Source organism: Rhyacophila brunnea, unplaced genomic scaffold, assembly GCF_057557595.1.
Source record: "Rhyacophila brunnea isolate RB1 unplaced genomic scaffold, BYU_Rbru_1.0 scaffold_24, whole genome shotgun sequence".
NCBI classification, from domain to species: domain Eukaryota; kingdom Metazoa; phylum Arthropoda; class Insecta; order Trichoptera; family Rhyacophilidae; genus Rhyacophila; species Rhyacophila brunnea.
Window position 1 is genome coordinate 19,036,868 of NW_028232904.1, and position 16,042 is coordinate 19,052,909.

Here is a 16,042-nt window from a genome sequence, read left to right on the forward strand (position 1 = left end):
AAGTATTACAATATAGGTACTATTGACATCACCATCCACTTTTACTACAGATATAACAGCTTTCTTCAGATAATCCTTGTAGCACCGCTCACCGGCTGTAGACCAATGGAGAGTAAACAATGATGATGATTGCCAAGTAGTATCCGGAGTCATGCATCATGTAACTTAATTAGTAGATAATTGAGAAATTATTTCATACTCTAATACAGTTTTGATGCATAAAATATAACGTATGTAATAATTATAAAATGATTGTGTCTCAAGCAGCGCATGGGATCTGTGCATGGCGAAGAGCTGCCCTACTTATTTGGAGCGCCGCTGGTCGAAGGCTTCAACCACTTCCCCCGGAACTACACCAAGTCGGAAGTGGCGCTATGCGAGGCCTTCATCTCATACCTGTCAAACTTTGCGAGGACTGGGTGAGTTGTCTTTTCATGAAACTATACTGAAATACTGTAGCGGGACTGGGAGGCTGCTATTCCCCCCCAAGGTGGCTCAGCTGGCAGTGTTTTGTTTTTGACTGTTGAAGTGTGGCGCACGGTACCTTCGATTATTCAGGCCTTATGATACCGTTGAAATAAAGTATCACATTATAAACAACATAATTGTATTATAGTCGTGCTCGGTTATATCCAGTATCTTTGCAAATTTATATAGAACGAATCAGACGACAGATATCCCTTGAGGTCTCGTACCAGAGAGTTGAAAAAAAAAGATATTTTGGAATATATTATCTTGGAAGATATTTTAAATCCCGCCTACTACTTTGGGAATACAAAATCAAGATTTAAATATACTTGTATTTCAGAAACTTGGACATTAATTTTGACATGAATTATTTATTACTCATAAAAATGTCTTAAATAAAATATTTGAAGGTTGTCTGTGATAAATTTCTATATGTCTATAAGCATACATCAAGTGGAGAATGATTGAAAGGAAGTCAGTATACTAATAATTAAATTAGTTGATATACAATGTCAAAATTATACAATAATATACAAGATTTAAAAATGAAGCATTATTTTTATTGAAAATACATTACTTAAAACGTCAGAAATATACGTATTAGAAAATCTCATAAAAAAATTACGCCTATATATCGGATTGCTGGATGAGTGACCTTAGCTAATTAAGCTACAGATCCAGGTAACATGTAAATTGTACGTAAAACATTTCACCGTGGCAAATTTCTCCATGAGTTTTCTACCGGAAAGAGATAGTCGTATACTATTCAGTCTCCAATTTTATTAGATTCAATATGAACATTAATTCAATTTTCATAGCTGATTTAGGCAAAATTCTTGAATTCAAGAATGCAAACCTAACCTAACCTAACAAATAATCCAGTATATCGACTATTTTAAAAATTTGTTTGCTGCTAGCTTCCTGTAAAGTGTAAACCGACAAGAACCGTGTTTTATTTTGACATGAATATGTCTCAGTACTATACGATCCAAAGAGGTTGGACGGGTCTTTACTATACGGCAATATATTTCCGATACAATATTTTATATATAAATATTATATATTTTACAGTGAAGTGAGATACAGCAAACTGCATACGTACAAGTTTCCGGACACAACACATCCAAGCTGACCTTAGTTGAAATCAATCCTAAACCCATTAATGAATTAGTTTTAAATAAATCAGGGATTTTCTCATATCAAATTTGTTTATTCGAACCTCGTCTATCTTAGCATGTTACCGATACCCAGTATAAAGCATACGACCAGCAATGTAAAAGGGTTATATGTAAGTTGTACGTATGCAGTTCATCGTGAGACACTTATTCGTGCCCCGCAGTACGTGAAACATGAGTTCGTATAACATTTTATCAACTGAGGAGTTCTTCGTTGAACATTTCACCGTGAAATACATTTGTACGTATCTTACAAAATGCGGCAATAGTTTGCAAATAGTACTGTTCCAATTAGATTAACTCTAACCTAACCTAACCTAACCTAACCTAACCTAACCTATACCTAATTAAGATACGTACAAATGTATTCCACGGTGAAATGTTTAACGAAGAACTCGGCATTTGATTAAATGTTACACAAACTCATGTTTCACGTACTGCTGCGCACGCATAAGTGTCATGCGGTGAACTGTTTACATACAAATTTCCAGATACGATGTAAAAGATGTGGGTTCCAATCCTACTTCCAATAAGAATATTTATCTCTTTTTTTTAAAGGGGGGCTAGTTTTATAACGTTTCAGAACCACTTTTCATAAGACAATTTGATTTCGACAACTCACCCCAGACTCGAGATATTTTGACGTTTTACAGTGACTGCTAAGAACAATCATAACTTTGATGACAAGTAAAGGCTAATAACATTTCGAGAAATCATTATGCTGAACATTGTATTATGAAAGGGTTTTAGACTTCCGCAGCTCTGTATTAATTCAAAACGATCTGGATTTGCGACAAGTCATGAATATTACTATGTTCATGTTTTATACAGACGTAAATTTACTTATATATTACCTAGTTACAAAGTAATAACATCGTATAATATTCTTCTTCTTTATATACTACTTGTACATAGTTATGCCTATATTAATCAATGTTTTTAGAATTTTTGGAAATTAAGTTCTATAAGGAGAGTAGTTGTTTTTTTTTTGGTTCACTACCCTCGTGATTATTTTATTTTTATATTCAGACGGTTGCCTTTGTTTGTTAGATGTGACGGTTAGTATTGAAGGAAACACGAGTAGGTATTTATATACACGGCAAGATAGCATGAAGTTATATTAAACTATGTTTTACGTGTAAAGGTTGAGCTTGCTTTTGTAATCTCTACATATATCGAAGGTCTCTAGACAACTGTCATTTCCGACTCTCTATTGTCTATGCTCCAGACATGAGCAACCAAATTCGGGAAAAAATCGAATAAAATCCAATAACTCTACCACCCCATTGGCCCGGTCGTAGAACGTTTTTGTTATTTTTGAAAAAAAAAACTTTGCAAAAATTGTTTTACAGTGGCCTAGCACTAGCAATAATGTGTCAGTGTATACTATATAATGTCATGGATTCTGGTTTCAAATCCCGGGTCTGGAAAATTCACAAATTATTTTTTAATATAAGTTTGAACCCAGAATATGGCTCTAATAGTATGAACAAATGGTTAAAATCTGTTTCTAATAAGAAAGAGGAAAATAAGTTTACTAACCGTTAATGTTGACAAGGCGGGCACGCTGGGCTGGCTCTATGTTTCAGCACTCTCCACTAGCACAGTCACTCTTGCGGTAACACTAACTTGTTTTTGGGTTGAAGATGTGTTTGCAGTACTTAGGTACTTGTGTGGTAGGTATGTAATAATATAATTAATAATTAAAGTTGCTCAGTAATCCTACTTATTAATCCGATCACAACTATGTAAATTTAACCAAAGTTATCCTTAGCCGAAATAAGACTTGTAAGTTTGGCTTGGTATTTCTAAAAAAATAATTTAAACACTGCGAAGTCGTATTTTACTATCCAATACCGTAAAAAATATGCCAGACATGAATTAAATTACATTTCACTCTAATTTTTTTTAACTTAGGAAAATTCTAATGAATATTATACGGAGACTGCTCGTCTGCTTGGAAAAGGTAAAATTTTATTTTAATAATGAAACAGAACTGCCTTTGAGGCCGTTAATTTGAAAGTCCGCATAAAACTTAAACTGAAAATTAGCCCAAGAAATTCAACCTTATCAACGAACAAGACATCAGAGTATCTTTTATATTACGTACGCAGTATAGCTAAGCGGTGAAAAAAACTACCTTTTCTATTATTAATAATAATTATAGTTGGTTGGGCTATTTATATTTGCAATAATCTTTACTTCTCACCACCCTCAAATCCCAATATTATTGTCACAAGATCATATGACCAGCAGTCACGGGTCATGATAGACCGTGATTCAAATAACATTCAGTCACTTCATAACAGCCGGTTCGCGTGGTCAGCTCTAGAGAATCAAGAAAACGGTCGTGTTGCGGGCCTGTTAAAAGCCTAGCTGTCGTTAACTACACAGTGATTCAAAAGTTAGTTCAAAACACTGGTGTGTGTTGGCCTGTTATTGCTAAACCACAGTTTATTGATTAATTCAATCCTACAAACATACTTATCCTCATCAATTATACAACTCATCATCATTCATACACCCAATATTATATCACCCATCAACAGAACCCGACAAACAGTACCGCACGAGTGATAGTGCAACCAAACCACGGTGCCATCATAAATTAATCATCATAAAGGTCAGTGTCTGGCATTCTGTTAAAGTGCCCCTACTCCTAGATCCGGAATCCACGTCATCCATAAAATTACAGCCCACTTGCGAAAAGCGCAACAATAGTACTAAATTCAAATTTGAACACACATAATATAATTTAACTTCTCGGCTAAGTGCTCTTATAAACATACCACATTAGCGTTAAGTTTGATTGTTTCGATAGTAAATTTGACTAATAATTAATGTACCTATGTTTACATCGGCTTAGTACTAATCATTAAGTATTTGTCACTCGTACTTATCTCGACACATGTGTAGGGTCAATACCCTACCATCCGCATGACTTGGCAGGAAACCATTAATTTATAATTACAATGTGTCTTGCAACATAATATTGTTAAAATTGTAAAACAAGCGATTTATGTGAATCAATCAAATTTTAACAGAAAGCTAATTTAGCAAAAATAATTTAATAATTTAATTATTCACCAATATTGCAACCTAATAAATAATGCTATTTAAGTTTGCTATGTTATGCACAAAAGTTGTTTATATAAAAATCAATCTTACACAATTATTAAAATATTTACATTAATTAATTTAATTCATAATTGTCAGTCAGTTATCAAAGATTTAACCGTAAGGTTATCGTTGCGCTTTGCCCGATCGATCTCGTAAATCCATCAGAACGCATAATCGTGATTTCACACATCTAAATTATAATCTGTAAACGTACCTGTAATAATTAAATTAATATTTATTTGGAAGCAGATAATAAAACCAGGGTTCATTTCATTCACGCCCCAAATTTTGAGTTATTCATTTTGGAGTCAACCTACCCTGCCTGTTCCTTATTCCATCTCACTTCTAAACATGTAAACAGGTCGAATACTAATAAGCATTAGTAAAAATTTATGTAAGTTGGTCTTTAATAATCGTTAGTACGTTCCCCCACCACAACTTGTCTCAACGTGTAAATTACTCTTTTCTCAACTAGTGTTTAGTGATAAATAATATTACGAGACGGAGGATGTGTCCTTTTTTTCTTTTTACATTAAATGCTATGGTTCTAACGATAAACTTTTACTTGTCAACTCATGTAAACTCTAATAAGTGTTTGAAGTAGCTTACCGACTACTACTGATGAGTACCAAGCCTCTATAAATAAGCCCTTAGTCGAAGGGGTAGGCTTGGGTGTTTTACAAGAGAAAGCGATATAATAATGTTTAATGTAAGCCATTTAGAGCCATAAGCTAAAATTTGTCACAATTAAATATGGCGCCTATAGCATAGTGGTCTATATGCATGGGCGCGAAACCCGAGAAATTCAGGTTCGATTCGTGCTGGGTGTCTTACTTTTTTCAAAAAAGATTTTTTTAATTGGTTATAATATATTGTCACTGTTCTGGCAGAAGACACTAATTCGAAAAAATGACACATTGAGTTAGTTATACAAAAATGTTCCTTATTTCAAACTTTAGCGTCTGGAAACTTTCTTAATAAATAAACAGTTTTTATTTTTAAGTCATCCTTTTAACGATTACTTAATAAACTCACATGATAGACTATTTCAAACAAACTTCAAAGTCAAATTACTCAAAACTAGTATTCTCCAGTTAGTGTGTTCTGCCAGAACAGAGACGATATTTTCTCAGAAGTGTTTTCAATATTACGTATATTTAATATTATGTGGGTTGAAATAGAATATTTTATTTAAATATCACCATTTCATAATACATGTATAATTATTGTATTATACGGAACAGATATATGGTCATAAAATAGCTTACTCTTTGTGTCGCTTTACTTCATCGCTTCGCTACGACGTGTGCATAACGGAAAAATCTTCCCTCAGTCTAAATTTCACTGAAATTCCTTCAGAGAGTGTCTTTAATGTAGGTTTCATATTAAATTAACGGCTCTTGGGTCGCATCGGCCAGCGTAATTACCACCAGCTCCTCGACGAGCGCCTTCGAAATGTCCTTTTCTTGAGCAAATAGGAATAAACCCATAGGCTTGTGGGTTGGCAGAGGTCAAATGAATCGCGTTGCGCGTCAAGCGGGAAGGGTTGCCATGCTTCTGGCATTTCCTGGAAAAGCCGCGACTTTAAAATGACATAATGTGTATACGTAATGTTTTTTTATAGTTTAATAATGTTACACATTAGACTAACAAAACTGACAGTCGGATGACTTGGAAAATTTCCGAAAATGGAATATAAATAAAATTTTGGGGACTATGAAGGCCTAAAAAATCAAATAAAATTTTATGATATTAACTATTTCTCTATTTTTAATATCTTTGTATCCATGATCAGAACATCAGCATACAAAAATAGCACGCTTTCGCGGTCAAATTTAAACATGAACTACTATTGAATGTTTTGCATTATCTACAACATGAATGAGGATACTAAAATGTTATGAAGTAAACAGCAACACGTTTTATTTTTCACCATCATAATAATATATACTCAATTGCCCATTCGATGTGTAAGACGTGATAAATTTTCGTCTTTTTTAGGTACTCATTACACTAATCGTGAAATTATTCTTCTATTATATAAAGAGCCGACTGCGCGATTGTACTTTATGCAGTCATAAAATGTTTAAAATAAATATAAAGGAAAATAAGGCTTCAAAATTAAATAAAAAAATTATCTACAAAGTTTAAGGAGTGTCCAGTATTATGCTCTGAAAGTACTATAAAAGCTCCATTTTGACCTACGCTGAGCATGTGGGCCGTTAACCATATTTATTATTTTTCAAAATTTATTGACGATACTAAAAAAAATCTTTAACTAGTCTTGTGCCTGAAACAATAATTTTATTGAAGCACTAGTGCATATGAAAGGTTAATCGTCAACAAAATGGATTAGGTTCTTTTTCTTCTTAGTCATTACCTGTTGATTGAGATGAACTTGAAATTCCATTATCTTCTGAGTGACAAAGACTTTCTACCCGTCTCAGTTTTCTGCTTCTCTAAGGGTAGCGTGAAAGTAAGCTTTTCCACTTGATCAGTCCAGTGCGCTGACACTCTTTTCTACTTAACCTTACCTGTAAGCTACCCAAAACCATCAGTTCGTGCTGAACAATATTTCCAATAGACTACAGAATGCATCTCAGATATTTTGTCGAGAGTCGTTCCTTTATAATATGTACCTAGTCTTTGGATGATTGTCTGATTCGTCCTATTCTCTGTGAAATACATAATAAAAAAGCATTCACGAACTCCACTATTCTAAGGCATAAAACACCTTCCGCTCCCTTGCCTCAGCATCTCTGACTCGACACCGTACAAAAATATATAGAACAATAATATTTGCACAAGCATAATTTTCGTAGAAATAATTTTAGGAATTATTCCTCGTAGTCTGTTTATATATGGGTGGTTCACAATAATTATGGATCAAGTCCATCAAAATGGATCCTGAGATATTTGTATCTAAAGTTACAACTCCTTTTGTAAAATTCCGGAATGTTTTCACTGTATATACTTACCATATTTTGATAGTACCTACACGGATCAATTTAAATAAATAGTTGAAACATAAAGTATATTAATTTAGGCTTTATCAATATTAGCAAAATAATGTTAGCAAATACTTCTTTATACTGCTGAAGGAACTGTCAAAATGGACATGTTTCACATTCAATTAAATGTCTTGTCAATACTAGTATTGCCATTTATTTTGAAAATTGTAAAGCTACGATTGTGATATTAACACACAATATAGAAATCTGTTTTATCTAGCGACTGAAATTGAATTTTATGAAAATTAGACTACTTGATCCATAATTATTGTTAACCACTCGTATATTTTGGACCTAATCGTCTTAGTTTCACGTTTCTAAATATGGAAACCCTGCGTAGAAGGGACATATCAAAATAAATGTTAATTAAAACTATTAATTAAATACGCTGCTGGGTGATTTTACATACATAAACCGAGAGTGGTGTTCAAAGTGGGAACCCTTACAGAAGTTTTCCAAACCATAGATTTATCATTTTCGTGACTTTCATTTTCGCATTCCGGCAGTTAAAATTTCCTGCATCAAACTATAGTTAAACCGTATTGAAGCACAGGTTTCTAACCTTTTTTCGTCTCGACCGTATTTTATAATATTATCTAATTAACTTGCGAATCATGTTCTGTTTTAAAAAAAATTATTATTAATAGATTTTTTTTTATTCAACAATAAAATACAACAGCTGATTGTCAAACAGTAAAAAATATAGGTAGTGCTTCAGAGACTGTTGAAAAACCACTAATTAATACGTATAGCTTAGTAGTCAGCGTGTAAGATAGTGAATCCCGGGGAACGTATATTTAAATCCTACTGGGTGTCGTATTTTTTAAAGATTTTTATTGGTCATAATGTATTTCTCAAAAGTATTTTCAAACTGTGTATCTTAAATAAACAGTCTTCACTGAATTAATTTGTTTATTGTTTTTTATTTGAATTACTATTTTTTGTAATTTTAAATAATAAATAAATATAAATTTAAATATACAAAATTACAAGATAAAAACCACTTTTTATATACAACGTTTTTAAATGTTCTGTTGAATTATTATGCTCAATATGCTCAAACTTGTACTTGATATGAAGTAAATAAAAAAACAAACAAACAAATAATATAGAATACTGAAATGTCATTTTGACATTTCATTTTGATTTCCATACTAACGCACGTATATATTAATAATTTAGTTGTTAAGATCACCGTCTTAGCAACCAATAATAGTATTCACTTTTTACGGATTTTTCTGAAATAACTTTCCATACAAAATAGAATTAACTGAAAATGAATTCAATTCTGCTTAAATATGGCTAAACGTATTAAAAGAATGCATTTGCATCGTGTTCTGATATATTCTAAATGTATCAAATGTCTAGCTAGTCGGGAAGTTAGTTAAAAATCGATTGTAAGATTTTTATAATATATAGATGTAATAAAAACGTTGTAATAAAAATTACTTACAAAATCAGAACCAGGAATAATATAAAAAAGTATAAAATGGGGTTTCCGGCTTTGAAAATAATAGACCCAATTATCTTCACTATTCTTATAAACTTCTCTTCTTGGTTTATTCCTAGTAGCTGAGGATTCACCCTAAAATTCAGTCTCATCTTTTGAACAACTAAGACTCTCCACCCCTCTCAAAAAGATAGTGAATTCAAAAAGAAAGTTTTTAGAGATTTAATTATATTAGTTTACTCGTTCGATTTCATGGTTTATTTTGATCAAAGCCAAAAGTAACTATACTTCAGCTAAAATGAAAGGTATATCTTTACTAATTTTATAAGATCTTTTTTTGTATATCAAAATATTGGTTTAATATTATGAAGCATTTAATGCCCCATACAGCCTTATATGCGGAAAATTTTCTCCCCAATTTGCCTTGCGAATAAAAAAACGTATATCTGCTAACAAGTGAGCTTTCTTAAAGCGAAAATAGATACAAGCCTCGGGCAATCTTCTTCAAAGCATAATATAACTCTCATAATATAGATCCGTTGTTCTTTACGGGGAAAAATAAAATTGTTTGACTAGGTTAAAAGGACCATGCGAGTCGAAAAGGTTAATGTACATATAAGCGGTTTTTAAATAAAACCGGAAAACGCTTATGTGTTATTGCTGAGTAAATCATATTTGCGTTTGCCATGGATTGTATTATTTCTCTACGTGAATTTCTTGGGATTGGTAACAGCCTAATTGTATTTGTGGTCATTTTATTTGAATAATATATGATTGAATATTTTTTTACGGAATTTTCTCTTCTTTTATCATAACTTTGGGAAATATGTGCCTATTTTTTCCAATCTAAGACTAAATTTCTGTATGTCTACATACATGAATAATAATAAAACTGTGGCTTCGTCATGACGTTCGTCATATTGTGGAAATAATATTTTAATATACTCGTATCTCCGCAAGACATTTTTCTTGAAAATAGTAAAAAAAAAAAAATATGACGGAATTACGTAGGGAACTTTGGGGAGATTTTTTCTGTTATTTTACATGAGTCACCACATTCCTAAATTACTATAATTATCAGAAGTTATACTTCTTTTGGGGCATTTGGTAAAGAGTGAAATTGAGAGCTGTGCGCGCACACCTTTACGAAAGTGCGTGACAGTATGAAGTTAGCTGCGAATCAGTCAGCTGTATATAAACGCAAGTTTGATAGTAGAATAATTGTTCCGTTGACTAGGCAACGAATTTATTATCGTCGGCCATTTGCAATTCCTTACGTAATCAAACGATTAAATGACAGAGTAACAGCTATTAATATAAAAATAAAAACAGCCATAAATAATTATATAATTCAGTTATATAAGTTAAAGTGTATAGAAATAAATCAACGGCGTTCCAATAAGCGGTCTTTTTTCTTGAGTGTGTAATTAACAAAATAATTAAGAGTTAGTCGAAGAATCTAGGTTATCACAAGTTTTATTTATGTTTTGTTACGCCAAAGAAGTATAACTTCTAACGCGCGTACATAAGTACACACACCATTTTTTTTTTGAAAAGTTACGACGCTTAAGAACCTGTAAGTATTCACTGGATTCGCGCCAATATGGTTAACTAAAACATGAGCGTTTCGTCTAATCAACGAGTCGATTTTAAATTGAATTGTTATCAAATTGCGGTAGTTTTTGGCTATAAGTTTTTGCGTTATTTCGGTCATCCTTGCATGGTATTTTTACCTAGTTTATTATAAAGCAGACAATTGATTGACAACTAGAAACTAACCAAGGGTGATGAAAAAATTATAGGAAAACACTAAAATAATCAAATTATTTTTAGGTCCACATAATCTTCTTAGTAAGTTTGTACGATTTTTTACTAATGTGAAAAAATCAACAACAAAACATTTAAAGGGTGGCCAGGGGGTAAATTAACAAATGACCGCCCGCAGGACAAAACGCTATTAGGCAACACCGAATTGATTGATCGAATCGATCAAGTCGCCCGTCGAACAAAGGCCAGGCTTAATGTTGCAGGAATTAATAACGGACTTCCCCGACAATCGTTGCCCGCGATAACTTTTCGTTATCGGCTAGCCGAAATTCGTTACTGAACGAATAACAGAGAGGGGTGTTCGAAATTGACGGCGTGAAAAAATAAAAAAATAATGACGTAATGATTCAAATTCCAACTTATTTATTACAACGTTTTTATTTCCACAAAAAAATGGTTTTTTGTCTCTTGTAAAATTTGCGCAATTCAAGATAAGTGTTAAGATTGCGTAAATATTACTGTTTGTATTTTTTTTATTTTTCGGGATTTCGGCTATTCGAGATTCCAGCGTTCGTGATTTCAGTATTCGGGAGTTCAACCTTCGGGATTTCGGCTTTCGAGATTTAGGCTTTCGGAATTTCGGCCATTTGGGATTTAGGCCACTCGGGATTTCAGTATTCGGGATTCCGGCCTTAGAAATTTCGAGCCAAACCCTAATAATAGTTACGTCTAATATTTATAAATTACAAAACACTTTTATTACTGGACTCTATTATCATTGCTAACACTGATATTAAAACAGAAATAGGAAGACGAATACGATAGAAGGCGTTAATTTGAAATCCACGAACATTCATAAAACCCGTTGAAATTACTATTCTGCTATTCATTTGAAAGATTTTGAGATCAATTTTTAAAACCGCAATCTATAAACATAATTTAAAAAAACCCAACATAATCCAAACCATCAAGTGTTGGGAGACTCAAAATCCGCTGCTTGGAAGGTGAGACCTAGGATGCACGAGTGATCGCAATAAAATAGCTTTAATATTACATATACCTTACTGGACAATACGACTTTAGGATGTCAGGGTCCACTCCAGGCAGTTGCACGACGAGGGATGTTATTTTATTACATTTTCATATATTTCCACATCTAAATTGAACTACCCCAATATAAATCAAACGTAAAGCGAACATCCGCTAGTATTTCGTGATACGCACCCTGTACCATATCACAACTATATCTAAATACTTATTAATTTATACATTCTGTATATTGAAGTCGTTGACTACCTTTTGTCACCTGGATCTGCACAATATTTAATTAATCATTTTCCTTTAGTGATACTCTATTCCATAAAAATTTCTCCCTATTACCAAATCGTCTCTGTTCTGGAAAAATACACTAACTGGAGAATACTAGTTTTGAGTAATTTGGCTTTGAAGTTGTTAAAATGTTTGAAATGGTCTATCGTGTGAGTTTATTAAGTAATCGTTAAAAGTATGACTTTAAAATAAAGACTGTTTATTTATTAAGAAGGTTTCCAGACGGTAAAGTTTGAAATAAGGAACATTTTGGTATAACTAACTCAATATGTCATTTTTTCGAATTAGTGTCTTCTGCCAGAACAGTGACGAAATAATCAATCGAGTTTTATTAAAATTGTTCCCTTCTAGTCCAGTGTGTAAGACATTGGCTTCTGAAACGGTAGCTCCGGGTTTGATTCCGGGTGAGGTCACATTTCATGTATGTGACTTAAATATATTTTTCACTTCTACCACATAAAATCACATAATAGATTAATAATATATAACAATGTAAAAACCATCGCCATGGATCAAGGATTTAACCCAGTGTGCTTTTTGATGGTCAGGTCATAAAATAAAAGTTAATCAAGCCTTGCCAACAGCCTTTAAATATTGAATACGCGTCACAATTAGGTAACAAACTTTAATGCATTGTTGTTTTAATTTAATAAAACGCAATTTTTTGTAGTTTTTATTCCACTTTTAATTAATAAATTAGAACGGTTTCGTCCAACTTAGAAGAACATCTTCAACTGAACACATTTTTTTTATGAAACAATATTTATCAAACAAAATCCAAAGCGACAGAAATAATATAACAATAGGTAGATAAATTAGTAGTAAAACATAGTTTTATAAAAAAAATGTATTCAGTTTAAAATTTCCCTCTGAGGTGGGCGAAACCGGTCCTAATTTATTGATTAAAAGTGGAATAAGTACTACAAAAAATTGCGTTTTATTAAATTAAAACAACAATACAATGCAGTTCCACCGTGAATTATTGACAGTAAAGTTAACAAAATAAAAGAAGAAAAAAAAATATGCGTATTATTATTATGATACAAGGTGAAGTTTATCTCATATTTTTCCAAACTCGAGATCCGTTAACTGTTATCCAGTATCATAAACCTGTAACTATTAATTTTGTGTTACCTGAGTATTTACATGGGTGCCCAGCTATTTGGTTTGTTCGTCCACAGTTTAAATTGCTGAAATATTATAAAATTATTTTCTCCTTCGCTGAATGATTATGTTATTATGCAGTTGAAGCAAGTTAAGAAAAAGGCAATACACATTTCTGTTTCAATTTTTGGCTGATTTCATCGAAGAATTTAAATTAAAAAAAAACACCTTACAGCCAAAAATAAGTTATCTTTGTAGAAAAGTGTCGATACAAAATAACGATTAGTTAAGATTTAGTGCATCAAAAATGATTAAGATTTGAAATAAATCATCTATTGTATTAATTATTCGTAAATATACATTGGTGACGGCGAAGTACCTACTACAAATCATTTTACCACGATCTTAAAGAACGAATATTTAAAAAAAAATTATAAGATAAAAAGAACTTTTTATATACAACGTTTTTAAATTTTCTGTTGAATCATATAAACTTGACTTGACTAGCTTAAAGGATCAAAAAAAAATGTACTTGATAGAAATAATACTGAAATGTTATTTTGACATGTTATATTGATTTCCATAGTAACGCACGTATATATTAATATTTTAGTTGCTAGGACCCCAGACTAGCAACCAATAATGGTGGCGAAATAACTTTTCATACAAAACAGAATTCACTGAAAATGAATTCAATTCTACTTAAAGCTGACTAAAAGTATTAAAAAATACATTGGTATCGTGTTCTGATATATTCTAAAAGTTTCAAATGTCTAGCTAGTCGGAAGTTAGTTAAAAATCGATTGCAAGATTTGTACTGGACAAATAAGTATACGAGCTAAGAAAAACGTTGTAAAAAATGAAAAAACAAGTGACTAGCGATATTATTGTGTTCTTTGCACCACTGTACAAAATGTCAGTTCCCATATTGACGAAGGCTCTATAGTCCATGAATAAATTCTAACTGCAGTCTGAGTAAACATACATTGCTTTCGTACTATATTGCTATGCGTATGTCTGCAAGCTCGCTTATAAATTTTGACATTTATGCTGCGAATTATAAATCACGCATGCTGGTAATGGTTTATTACCGCTGCCATTGGAATTAATTTAGCAAAGGTGACTTATGACGGTATAAGTTAATTAATCTTCTTTTTTAAGTATTTTTTTTTTTAATTCTATCCAGAATAATCGGAGGTAAAGTTAAAACAACTGCATTACTACAAAATGATCCCGGTTGGGTTCAAACTACAATCCTTTTGATACATATTTTATTCTAGAATGTTCTACGAATGAGTATCTCCAGGATCAGATTTTTGAAAATATCTTCTCTTCAAGGCTTGAACAAAAACGATGCATAAGTGCGAGTGAGAAAGTATTCGGCACCATGATAATCTCTGCTACACGCGTTAGAGTAAGATAAAAGGTTTACATATGTGTGAGATGATTTGCTGTGGTGTCGCCGCCAAATCTTAGTTTGTTGCATAGCTAAACGTCGATAATCTTGTTAAAAAATTGATATTTTTTGTGTTAAACATAAAGTCAGTGGTAAATATTTTTAATTAATTAAGTAGAAAAGATGGTATGTTGTATTAAAATGTGGTAAACATACTGATAAGCAAGAATATCGTATTATAGGTAAGTTGATACATATTCGTGATAATTTATTTGTATATTATTATATATTTTAATATCAATGACCTAGTGTTTCTTTAAAATAACTTAAATTATGGATATCTTTACCTAATGGTTCCATTTTGACCGCTTGAAAATACTATAGAACGTAAAAATATAGAAAATTATATTTTAATTCTGAGCGTCTAGTGCGAGCACTTTGGGCGAGCACTAGCGAAATGGTCTATGGTCTTAAACATTTGTGTAAGAATGCGTTCGCTTGCCTATAAACCAAACGCACGGCACGCAGCTTCTTTTAGCAATGCAATGGGTGGCGTCTAGATGTAGCTATAGTCTAAGCTCCTCTTATATTTTGATATGTACGACAATGTATAAGCATATATAAGTACAAATATTTTTTTTTAATACTGCAACAATCGATGAAGCCTAATAGCACTAGTGTAGTAACCAATCAGGAAACACACAGACTTTGAGAAAATCACATAAATATATTGTGACCTCACCGGGTCGAACACAGCCCTTTATATTTTTTACTTCAAATCGTCGAGTAGTAACATCTACTCAGGTAATAAAAAAAACCCTCCTTGTTATTAATACCACGGTATTTTTATTTTTACTTGTCATCACCATTTTATGGGGTCTAGGACGATTCGATGCCGGGATAACTGGGAGCCACCTAATCGAATGAAATTACTATTAAAATATATTATTATATTATTAGTTAATACTTGGTGAGAATTTAAATATGCACACGTAAATAATGATTTAATTATGCATATGTTTAAGTTCCAATGAGAAGAGATTTATTTATTTTTTTTATAAAGCCTTAGACATGATAATGCTCAATCCGCAATAAAAAGCATTATATTAAAAGCAATATAAATTAAAACTACTAATTTTTAGTTATAAATTGATCAAAATTCCTCGTCTATTTATATAGTATATTTCATTTAACAGTGCGACGCCCAATTATCCTGGTGGCC

General features: G+C 32.1%; 1 protein-coding gene across 2 annotated transcripts in view; it reads left to right on the forward strand.

The window, feature by feature from the left end:
- Nucleotides 1–16,042, forward strand: part of LOC147069140 (neuroligin-4, Y-linked-like) — a 492,482-nt gene that overhangs the window by 294,503 nt on the left and 181,937 nt on the right. The window contains exon 9 of one of the 2 annotated variants that reach the window (XM_085950968.1): nucleotides 268–419. In XM_085950968.1, coding sequence (XP_085807094.1) covers nucleotides 268–419 — 152 coding nt within the window. Of the gene's footprint in view, nucleotides 1–267; nucleotides 697–16,042 lie in introns of those variants that run through there. The other variant, XM_085950969.1, reaches the window with a different exon arrangement.